Below are 12495 nucleotides of genomic sequence, written 5' to 3' on the forward strand. Positions count from 1 at the left end.
TCCTTTCTGTTTACCCTTTTTGTACGTTACACCTGGACTATCAATATATTGTTGTTTAGAATTAATAGTATTTTATTAATAATAATGATTTATAAGTATAATTAACAGTATGTTAAAAGGCTAGTTATAATGTTACATATTTCTGTGAAAAGCCAGTAAGTTATAAAATTGCAATAAATAGAAAAAAAAAAAAACCCAAAAAAACAACTTCGGATCAAGTAATTGGGTAATTCAAGTCTTCAGCTGATAGTCACATAAGTCAAACATTAAAAAGTTGTACAAAATTGTAGCTAGCTACAACAAAGCTAGCAAGCTTCATTGGTCCTGGGCACCACATCGGCCATGATCCCTCAATTTCTTCTAGCATTGCGCTTACTGACATGTATTTTAAGTATTGCGCTGTTCTTACCTTCCATTCTGAAATGTTAGTTTATCCAAAGAATAGCACTGTGTTTATGTTATTTCATCCCCACACTGAGCAGCAGAAGAGAATTGAAAGTTAGTCCATCCACTGTTTGCATTGATTCTGTTCACCATCTTGCAGCAATTTAGTAGAAGTCTGTAAAACCAATTTTACATGCCGTATTTTCTTTATTATTTTCATGCTTCATGGAGATCATCTCAACCAAGCTATAGGATTAAGAGCGCCTTTTTCAAGTTTTTAATGTTGAATGACTTCCTAAAACGATAGCATTTAAGACTCTTGCAGATAAATTTTTGTCTTGTGAGTGCATGTGCCATTTTGCTGCTGTCTCATCAGGCATGTTTTCCAGATATCAGTGTATTATTTTTTCCTAAGTTTTTCCTTTTAGTAGTATTTTGAATAGAATTCTCAGATACTTCTAGATGTCAAGCATTATTAGAATATCTGGCTTTACATTTTTCTCAACCAGTTTTACTTGCTTTGTTATTAGCATTTAGTAACTTTTTCTTCTTACTGTCAAGAAAGCATTAAAATAACTTGTTTGTGAAACTTCACAGTACATTGTTACATTTCTATCTGTGGTTGTCCAATTTAGTGATTTTGAATGAGAATAACAGGGAACTTAATTGTCATTCTTTAGAGGGCCAGAACCTCAACTAGTGTAGAATGACAATCATGTTATGCTGGTCAGGATCTGGTCCAAAACATCGATATTCCACAAGATGGAAACCCTTAGTTAAGATTGTCCTTTTGAAGACTCTGTGTTCATAAAGAAGCGATATGATCTGGTGCATAATAATTGTAATCTCTTCCCTTCCCAACTGTCCCTGGGAAAAAAAGAGCTTTAGGAAACATGTTCATTTCCTGCAATAAGTAGTCATTTAATTAAAGAACAAAAGTAACAGGAATCAAAAATGCTTGCAGCTGTGATTCTGTTAGACATTATATAAAAAAGAATGAAATTATAATACATTAAATTAGTTTTTAGAACATGAACTTAAGTGTTTTACAAACTAATTGTGGTAAGTTCAAAATGTCTTGTCAACGTAATACTGAATGACAGTGTGTCATGTCCATTTATGTCAGAGGCCTTGGAATGGTAAAGCCTGTACATGCACGACATCTCCTTTTCCAAGATAGACTGCAAAACAGTTTAAAACAAGTGTTAAAGGAGAGTAGTAGGTTCTTTCAAGTAGCTTTACTTCGGCCTTTTTCAGCAGATTGTCCCACTCCACAGGCCATTGCTCTTCTGACTTCAGAGCAAAGTACATCTCTGGTGTTTCTTTCTGTATGTAAGTGCTGCAGAGACTTAATCTGCAGAGTACTTCTTTCACATAAACATCAAGGTATCCTGGACTGAACTTTAGGGAAAGACTTATATATTCCCTGATGTGTGTTCAGCAGCAATATCAAAAAGTAAAGACAGATTCTTCTCAGAAGAAAATTTCTATGGCCTGTGAAATCTAGGAGAAATAAAAGACATTTTTCAAACAACATTGAAACAAAAAAAAAGCAATTTTAAAAAATTCTGTGTTAGATTAGCAAAAAAAATTTTTTTTAAAAAGTATTCATTCTGTTTAAAGGTACAGTAACAGTATTGAAGAATGTTAGCAGCTTTAAGTCTTAATTTTCACCAACCCTTTTCACACATATTCCATGACTGTAGTGCAGTTACAATCCTCAGGGCCCAGTCTAACCAGTTCAGTTATTTGGGAGTGCAAGTGCAAATATAGGTGTGGGGTTGATTTTGTGTTTGGTTGTTTGGTTTTTTTTCTTTTAGGAATTAATCCACATTTTGTCATTGGTAGAAATATTCTTTATTGTGCAGTGATCTTGTTATTTTGTAAGAGTTAAGCAATGTTGAGCTGATGCTTTGGAAAATATGAGAACATACTGTTGATTTAATATATGATAGTCTTAAGAGTCTGTCTGGAATAAATATACTCTTGCTCTGTAGGCTTGTTCTTTTGGCTGAGATACGTAATTAAAGTCCCAATCATTTGTAATGCCTTAGCACTAATTGTAAATTGTAAGCCTGTTTAGTCCTAATATCCTGAACAAATTTCAAAATATATCATTATAATCTACTTAAACTCCCGAGGTAGCTTCAATTAGAGAAGGTATATCTCACTTTCAAACTTAAAATGCAGCCATCCTATTTTTTTGCCTATATTTCATTCTATCAGTGATGTCTTGCCATAAACATTGAGTCTGAGTCCTGTAATGTAAAAAAGGCCCCAATAATTGCATGAGCAGTCTAGAATTATATAAATATAGCATTTAGATCAATGTACATTGCATTTACGACTCCAGTGTATTTGCCTAGACCATCTTTTCATTGAACATCGGAAGCTCAGTTAAGCCGGAATTCATTCCGAGTTCAGAAATAAGCATGGAAATGTGGGCCCAGGCACTGCCGAAGTGAGCCTTCCAGAATGCAAGACTGCACACCAAGTTCCTTAGTACAGTGTTAGGCAACTTATTTTAGCAGCAAGCACACCTGAGAATGTGTACTTTAGCAGCAAGCACACGCAGGAGAATACCAGACATGAGAAGAGTACACTGTGCTCCCAGCAACTCCTAAAATGGTGTTTTCAGAGCAATTGGACTTGCTCAAGAGACCTAAGAGAAATTGTAGGAAATAGCTGATTGCTATTTCAATTAACAGGGTCTTTTTGCAAGTAACAATGACTGTGGAATCAGCCCCTCTTGGTTTTTTTCCCCGCTTAGAAAAGGGAAATTAATGTTTTCATGCATGTTTAAACATAGTACCTGTCATCAGTGCTGGCACATGAAGCAAGCACTAGATTGACTAGGTTCACATTGGCCCAACCACTCAGAGAGTGACAGGACTCCAAACCACTCGCTTCTCCTGACCTCTCCACTGGACTGCCATGACGTGTGCTTTGGGGGCTTGCACTCCTTCCAATAGCAACTGGACCGACATTCAAGGGATACTGAAATCTACAGGCTGAATCCTTTAGAACAAATGCATTACTTACGGGCATTATGTATGTCTTGTTATGCTACGTAGAATTTTAGATTTCTTAGCAGGGAAGTTGCAATGTTTGTGATAAGGTTGCACACTCAAGTACATTTAATTCAAAAACCTTTGTATAGTGTATTAAGTTGTTCATCTACTTTTAAAATATCGTATTTTTTCCTATGTTATACCCTACATTTAATTTTTTGTCATAGCTTTTGAATCTTCACTTGCAAGGAATGCAAGCTGAGTGATGTTCTGGAGAAGGTCTGGGGGCTTCTCAGTACATGCTAATTAAAGAAAAAAAAATCAGAAAAGCCAGGTTCTGAACAGGAAGATAAATACTTCCATTTTCTTTTAAAATAAAGCTTCCTTTGCATATTCTTCACCCCCATCCCGCATGTAAGAGCAAAATCTACAGATTCAGGACTCAAGCAGACTATTTTTAGCAGGCAATGGAAATAAATAGCTGGAAAACTGACCTTGTCAAATGTTTGCTGGATGCATGTACCTCCATTTCATTACTTTTGTATTCATTTAGTTCTTTCCGAATTGCTGCCTAGGAATTGAAAATAGAAGGTGGTTAACAAATAATTTTGTATTTATAAGCATTGTAAAATACCAGACTTGCAGAGCAGAACTGGAGTTTTCTAAAGTAGAAGTAATAGGTATTGGGCATAGCAAAGCACACCATGCCAGTAGAGATGCTGAGTATTTAGGTTATATGGATTTGTGATATGATACTACTTATAATTCCTTACTGCTTGCTGACAGGATCACTTCTGTCTACAAGCAATTCTGACAGGAGAATAAAACCACAGTACTTATGGTCTCACATTTAATAAGATTCCAGGTAAAATTTATTAAAGATTAAGAGAAGTTGCCGAGAAATTGATCATCTGGTCAGCTGACTTTTACGGCATTTCAATGTGTGTCATTTTTTTAATAAAAATCAGACTGTTTGCCTTATCAGAACTTGCAAATACCAGTCCAGACTGTGTTATCACCTGTATCCATAGGATTGCACAGTCATAAGTGAAGAAAAATGTTCTCTTCTGGTGCATAATGTAATGAAATTCAAGACTATAAAAATGAGAGCATTCTTTTGTTTAAATGGCAACTGCACATGAACTGGAATGTACTGGTGCTTTCACAGATTCTTATATATTTTGTACTTCGTAGCTTAACTACCTAAAATTAGGAGGCTTGTACCCATGTCCATGTTTTATATCAGAGATTTGGCTTATTAAAATAAAAATGAGGAAAAAGAATGTATTTGTCTACTCTGAAAGAGAAGTTTTTCAGTCACAAATGCAATGGCCAAACTCCTGACCCTGAATTCCTGATGTATGCCACCAGTGCATGCAACTGAACACTGTCACTTTCTTTTTAGCTTATAAACCTGCCTAGTTAACAACATAAAACCAGTAAAAGCCTAATTTTAATACATACCCAGTACATGCAAGGAAAATACAAAATCATTATTCCATTGATTAATATATAATAGCTTATTCACCATTTTAGTGAGCTCAGGAGAACAGCTACTGTAGTAGAAATACATTGTTCCTTTTCTACATGAGTCCTCTAAAACCATTTGTTACACTTCTTATTGGGGAGACAGTGGAATGGAGAATGAAGTGTTTGATCCTCACATCTCAGAACAAAGCAGTAAGTAACGCTCCTGTACTTGCCGTTTTACGCAGTAATTATCTGAGCATCCCTACGTTCTGCTTGCTGCAGCCCTGCAACTTCAAAGCTTATTCAGCAACTGTTCTATCTGGAATCATGCTGAACTATTTTTCTTACTACTCAAGCACCTAAATGTGAAAGTTAAAGTAGGATGTAAATCAGCTGTGTGGCAGGTATGTGATGGAACAAAAACGAGTGTGTGTTTATGCTCAGGAAAAGGTGGGATCAAGTGACTCCTTGAGCATTCATAGGAAACAGGAAAGGAAATTTCTGCATGTTTAGACACATAGTGGAGGATTTTGCACATTTGGGACAAAACTTCCAGTTTGAGGATAAATGTTGATACTGCATTGGCTGGAAATATTTTTGAGTTGCAGCTCTAAAGCATGAAGAAAGATTGTATCCAGCTTTTTTTTCTTCTATCAGTTGATGGGCTGGGTAGAAGCCTTTATAGTACTAAATAGGCATTTTTATAAATAGCATTTTTAATGATAGTATGCATTGGTCAGTGTGGTTTCAGCATAAAAAGTAATGATAACATTTACAGAGATTAAATGTCCCAGAGGTTAAATGTCTTTGCACAATCTGAGGTATTATAGACAAAGCAAGTAGAAAGCAGTAATATGTCACTTCGATTACGTCAGCACCTTATCTGCTGCTGATAGTCTTGTCCACGGTTTATCTGCTCGCCTGTCGTAGTCCTGTGCTTTTGCCACTTCCACATAATCACTGAATCGAATCAGGATTTTTCTGTCTCTTAGTTCATCAACTGTAGGTCTCTGGTTAAGCTATATTAAATAGTTTTGTAAAATAAAATCAGTGTTAGTAACAAACTTATCAATAAAATGTGCAACATTTTCTGCTTCCCATCTTAGCTTAGTGTGCATTTCTGTACATGGGGAAAAAAACCCGAACCCTTGGAAATTCCAGGGAAATATTCAATCCTTCAGAGGATTGTTAGGAGAGTAATAATGGTTTAAATGGAGTTATGGGCTACAGCACAGTGGCTTTGTAATGGACAAAAGAGGAAAATATTTTAACCTGGATACTGATCAAATGCATTTACAATATGTAAAGGAATTGTAATGAATTTATTATGATCTATGTACAAGTTATCATATGCTGTAGGGGTTTTCTACTACAGTCAGCGGCAGATTGTCTGTGTAAGGTTTTCGGGACCAGACCCACTGTAAGAATTTCAATTTGGCTTTAACAAGTTATCGGCATATTTGGCTTATAATTCCAGTAGGGATTCCTAGGAACAGAACAATAACAAGATCTAGTCCTGATTCTGAGAATACTTTAAATGCAAAGAGGAATTTATTGTGGGAGCACACCTGGTGCTCAGCAGGGAGTCAGCTCTGCTACTGATTGCTACAAAGAATGAAGTAGTCCTTTTCTAGCAATAGAGTTGCAAAATATGCAGTGTGCAAGCAAACACCCATTTTCTGATTTAAGTTTATATGTAAATATTCTACAAAGTCTCATGTAGCTGAGATGAGGTAAGTATTTTTATAATTCATATTACTAGATACCACTATCTCAGATGCTGCTAAGGAGGATGTATATTAAGGGAGGTTATGTGTGATAATGACCTCTATGACTGGTTGATGTTATATTAGCTTTGCTAAATTTCTAAAAATTAGTAGAAGGTATTGCAAGATTTTACCTTTCTTGTCAGTCTCTGTTTGATTTCCCTTCTTTCTTCCTGTTCTGTTTGATCATTTCGTTCTGCAGAGAACATTAAAAAAAAGATGACTTTCCTCACGAGGAGGATCAGTAGTTTCCAAAGTTCCAGGCAACAAAAGTTAGAGCATAGAAAAATTAGTAGCTGGTTCTTAGTTGTATGTTTTGTTAGTTCAGTACCTCTCTCTGGTTCTCTGTTAGAACATATAGTTACCTCTCTGTAAGGACAAGGTGCTGGTGCCAATGTCAGCTTTTCCTGTGCTCTAAACTCCAGTTGCAAGATTTAATAAAACAACAGCAGCCACACCAACTCTCCAATCGTATAAACTTTAGAAGGAAAATCAAAATATTCCATAGTTAACCATAATTTTTTATTCTCCACATTGCTGGAGCCATTCATTGCTGTAGATGCTGAAAAGACTTATTGCAGCAGCTCCAGGGAAACTATGTTCTTTCCTGTATAACCTTTTTCTCAGGCTACATCTTTAGATGGTAACACTGCCACAATAGTTATCTTTGACTTGCATGCTTTTTTTCTCTGCTATTCAGGATATGCCACTGACATTAGAACCTCTTTATCCTCACGGGGTTTTCTTTTGTAGCGTTCCATTCTAACCTAAGCCAGCTTGCTTTTGTGTGTTGTGCCTATTAACATTCAAGCCGTGATAACTCCTACACACTGGGTCTAAAAATAGACTAGAGTGCTGTAACACTGTGTGAAATATATCCTTTGCCTTGGGAAACGAGTTAATGGCGTTTCTATTTCTAGTACTATCTGTTACTAAATTGAGGCATGAGCCTATGACCTGAACAAAGCTGAAGACCTGGAGAAAAATGTTTAACCGTTCTGGGATTCTCTAGATACTACTGTGAAGTTTATTATACCGCTTGCACTAGGTATTTCCAGTGTTAAAGCACACACGTGATTTTTAATATGCCTCGAAAAAACACTAGCACTGCAGATGAGTTTCCAAAATGATATTTTTAGTAATGAAGTATTCTTCCCCCTTATTTTTAGGCTCATTAGATTACACTGAAATGCAATCATAAGTATCTATTTAAAATAACATAGTAATGCATAGCTACAACTGGCTATAGTAGAAAAGTAAATCAAATTAATCTAAAATGCTATAATGTGCTATATTACAATTCAGTGGCAAGGCACACAAATTTAAAAGAGAATAGGACAGCTAAAATTAGTGCTCTGTCAGGGACGAGCAGCTATTTAACTCTGGAATGTTTAAAAAGAGAACAGGCTTTAAAAAGTAGAGTGTATTTAAGATGTAGAGATACATGCAAGAAGTTACTAATATGCTTCATTTGGTTCTAATTCACCCCTTTTAGAGAAGACATTCCTATCTATATATTTTTATTAAAAGAAGATAATTTTCTGTGGCATAGTGCCTTTTTAAGAGATGACTGTGATATGCACTGAGAGAATTCCTAAAGAAAAACCACAAATACACATTTCTGATCAAAAAATGCTTTTCCAAATATACTAAACATGTATAGTGACCCATTTCTATGAGACATTCACTCAGGTTCAGTGCTTATTCCCACCTTCAAGAAATAAAAGAAATAGTTCTTTTAGAAAAAATAAAACAAGATTTGATAGGAAATGCTAGCAAGGGCATTATAAAACGTGGGTGTTATTACCGAGACAAACCAGTGAGGTTTTTCCCATCAACATCACTCTGCCTACACTTAGATCCATTCATTAGTGTGGGCTGGTTTTATAAATCTCAGTAGAGAGACGCTCCCAATTACGAAGTGGCATGTGCAGTACTGTAATTCATTTTGCTGCTCTGCGAGTTGTTCAGGGAACTCTTAGCTGTGCGTGACACTAAAACAATTCCTGGTGTTAAGAATGAACTGGGGATTGTACAGTGTGATTTAAGAGATGCTGCCTTCTTGAATGTGAATGTGAGCTTTCTGTTGAAGACAGGAAGAACACATGTGAACACCTGGGTCGTGATTTTAGTTCATATGCTTTTCATGCTTTGTGGTAAACCAGCAGTGTTTCTATAGTTAAAGTAAAGGACTTAGAAGATCAACAAAATTGTAAGAAAGTGTTGGCTTTAAGTTTGCTTTTTAAGTATTACTTTTATCTCAGAAACATCTCCCCAAGGGAGATAAGAAGTCACTTTTTTTAGTCTTCACGAGATTTGTTTAAAGTAACATAGTAGTTGCACTTAGGCACTTAGTTGCACTTGCAATATGCTTCTCATTTTGACAGAGTTGTACGAATGTGAATTATTAGTCCTTAAAACAGCTTTGGGGGTAGCATTGCTTCTGTTAGCAGTATGTGTTATGAACATCAAAGATGTTAGGAACCTTATGATGCAACTGTACAAACCCTTACAACCTGGAGGAGGTTGTAGTGATTTCACTGAAAGGCGTTTATACTGCAACAGCTTTGCATGTCAGACCCAATCCAGGTGTTTTTAAAGTCCATAACAAGACTGTTGATAATCCTATGAATAAAAGGAGACTTCACTAATTTCCAAATTCACTCAAAACTGAGAAACTGAGACTAGAGTTGTTGCATCTGTCCAGCCTTTTAAGATTGCAACTGACACAGCTAAGTGATGACCTTAGCTCTTTACAAGATACCTAGCTTTTCATATAATGGAAGAGGTAAATAAAATAGAAGTGGTTCTGATCTCAGCTGAACCTGTATAAAGCCTGAGCAACTGAACTGAAGTCAATAAATTTGCTCTGTGCTGGGAGCTCTTTAAATGAGATACAAATCTAGACCAGTACGTCTAGCTGGCATTCAGGAAATATCTTTAATTCTGCTTTATCTTCTTTCTGCTTTATCTCTCTCTAAGCTCATTATATGAATGTATTCAAACTTCTTTATTATTAAAACTGGTCAGTTTAACCCAGATTAAGGATGTAACCAATACACTTCAAAAAGTAAACATAAAGGAACAGATTTTTTCAGTAGAGATCAGCTCTTCCTTAGTCAGGAAAAAACCCAGAGAAACAGATTTTCAGAGATCTTAGGTACTGACTCTTGAAAATCTGGCCCCACTTATTTCAGAATCTTGGGTTACTGCTTTTTCTTGTCTCTTGTGGTAGATGACAGGAGAAGCTAGGCCAAGTTCATCCATTCACATTTGCAAAGAATATACCCTTTTTCTCATTTAGCTATGCATGTGTTAGACACATCTAATTTTACCGTGTGCGATGTATGCATTGGAACAGTACTGAAAATACCAATAAATATAAGTTGACTGTGGAATTCATTTGTGTTAAAACTGAAATGAAATCCCCAATAACTTCAATGGCATGAGCATAAGGTTTTTTCTGTGAGCTACTAAGAAAGTTCTGAGACATTAAATTTTAGGTAACAAAATGTAGATAACTTTTTTCCTAGCGAATTACAATCACATTAATAATTAAATATGAATTAAATAGCATAGGCAGCATTGCTTGTATGTCATAAATTTATGTGGCTTTATGTTTTATGCTTGTTTAATGAGAAACAAACTATTGTTCACATCATTCTGTTTTTTGTCTTTCAACACTAAATAGACCATGAAAATAACAGAAGCAATATACTTTTCCTTCAAGCAGATGGCCTCCCCCTTTCTCCTGTCTGAGACCCATAATGGAGACAATTTCACAGCGCTCTCTCACCTTCCCCTAACTTAGAGGATTCCCAGCACTTGTAAGGAAAGGGATTATGGTCATCCCTTGTTTGATCCCCAGGTCAGAACACCAGTCTTCAGGAAAAGAGTTGCAAGTTTCTGCCTTGTGTTTATTTGAGAGATGTTGAGAACATTCCCCTGGGGCAGCATCTATAACAGACCTGGAACTGTCCCTCTAGTAACTCTAATAGCCAGAATGATCCTTCTTTAACTTGTCTTTGGGATGATCTCTAATGATATGAACAAATGTATTTGCTAGGAGAATCACACCTCTGCAAGGATGCTTTCTCCATTCCACTTTAGCCTTGGTGGTATTCAGTGTATGGTTTGCCATGACAGTCCACGTCTTGAAAAATGTCAGTCCAATTCTCATTGCACTGTGTGACACTAAGATTGTATTCCCCTCTTAGACATCCATAACAGTGTAATCAGGATGAAAATATTTTGAAAGCCTAAATTTGAACAAGTAATTCTTTTCTGTACTAAATTGCATGCCTTTATCAAGTTGTAAATTCTGATACCTGCAGTATTTGAAACCCAGGACATGTGAAAAATTAAAACTTTTAGGTACAGAAAATAATCCTAGTGAATGAATTTGTCTACTTAGAAATAATATGTTCTAGAAATGCAATCACTGGTTTAAACAAACACATATAAAATACTTTACAAAAAAAAAATACTCACGTTTAAGTATATTTCTTCTTTCTAGCTCCTCAACAGCAGGTCTTTGGCTGAGTCGCCTGCGGAAAAACACCAAAATCACATTTTGTACCATGCCTGTTCTTTGGAAAGTCGGCAGTGTTCTGAGTTCTGGTTGGTGTTTTCCTCAGGGAGGGGACTACAAAATCCCTCTTCAGGACTCAGGAAGAAAAAAAATACAAGAATCCTGGGACCAGAACGCTTTCTTATATTATTTTTCCCAAATGTCAGCAATGCAGGTAGAAGTTCTCCTCTAGTTTGCTCTGCTGTCAGTGAAACGCTTCCTCAGAACGTGCATCCTTTTCACCATACTTTCCAGACAGTCACTTGGAACCAGTGCTCTCCAACAGTTAAATTCACTCTTGAGGGGGTAATTAAGGTGGTTATCAAATGAGTTTCACAGTGATCTTCTGTGGCTATCACTGCCTCTACCTTTTAATCTCATGTAGCAGTGGGCTTCCTTTTTCCTAGTAACACCAGTGGTGCATCCTGACAAAATGCAGACTTGCCAGAAATAAAGCTTTCCTGTGGTTTCCCGACTACACATCTAACAGACCAATCCAGCAGCTCTCCTCCTGCCTGCTGAATAAAATTCGTGTGCTGCTCACAGCCTCACGCTGTCTGAACGGAGTGTCTTATGCAGTTTCACCTCCCCTTTTCAGTAGTGCTGCTTCAGGATTGAGTCTTCAAATCATATGATCAGTGCCATAGTGATTTTATTCTGCATACTAAATGAGACTTCCCCATGAGACACTGCTAATATCTGCACAGAATCTCAGGTAATTGAACCCCTCCCCTAGGCAGACACACACATATGCTGCATTTGCTAGCTTTCAAGTAATAATCCAGCAAGCAGATCGGAAAGAGTTTATGATGCTTTCTGGCCTGCGTTCTGGCAACGTTAAGGATTCTCATCATCTCCTCTCCAGCAGATGTTGCCAAGCCAGAGATGAAGTTAGAGACACAAAGCAATACTCAGAGCAGGGACGATGCTGCAAACCACTGCTGCGGTAGTTATCCCTCTACTGTGTATAGGAAATAAAGGAATGACTTTAACAAGTCATTGTTATATGCTGCTATAACAAGATCTACATTTTATCAAATATACAAGAGATGAAAAAATGTAACAGACTGTAAAAGAACCGGTAAAAGTACCTGATTCTAATTTCTCCTTGTTTTGTAAGCCTTACCAAATATATCTTCAAAATCAACTCTGTATTCATATGTTATCGGACCAACAGCCCGAAATATGAATGCAACTCCCTATCCTTTTTTAATTAATTTCCCTGAGATCACTGGGAAAGCTCTTATCTTTTGCAACAGGAAGGCATCACAACTGCTATACCAGATTCACAGAA

At 36.5% G+C, this 12495-nt stretch overlaps 1 protein-coding gene across 1 annotated transcript in view; it reads right to left on the bottom strand.

Annotated features, from left to right (window-relative positions):
- Positions 1 to 1871: 1871 nt before the first annotated feature.
- The window catches only part of PHACTR3 (phosphatase and actin regulator 3), a 111639-nt gene continuing 101015 nt past the window's right edge, over positions 1872 to 12495 (bottom strand). The window contains exons 9-13 of the mRNA XM_072879514.1: positions 11123 to 11178; positions 6766 to 6827; positions 5744 to 5884; positions 3890 to 3966; positions 1872 to 1887 (exon numbers count right to left, since the gene is read on the bottom strand). Coding sequence (XP_072735615.1) covers positions 1872 to 1887; positions 3890 to 3966; positions 5744 to 5884; positions 6766 to 6827; positions 11123 to 11178 — 352 coding nt within the window. The remainder of the gene's footprint in view (positions 1888 to 3889; positions 3967 to 5743; positions 5885 to 6765; positions 6828 to 11122; positions 11179 to 12495) is intronic.

This window comes from Ciconia boyciana, chromosome 14, assembly GCF_034638445.1.
Source record: "Ciconia boyciana chromosome 14, ASM3463844v1, whole genome shotgun sequence".
NCBI classification, from domain to species: Eukaryota; Metazoa; Chordata; class Aves; order Ciconiiformes; family Ciconiidae; genus Ciconia; species Ciconia boyciana.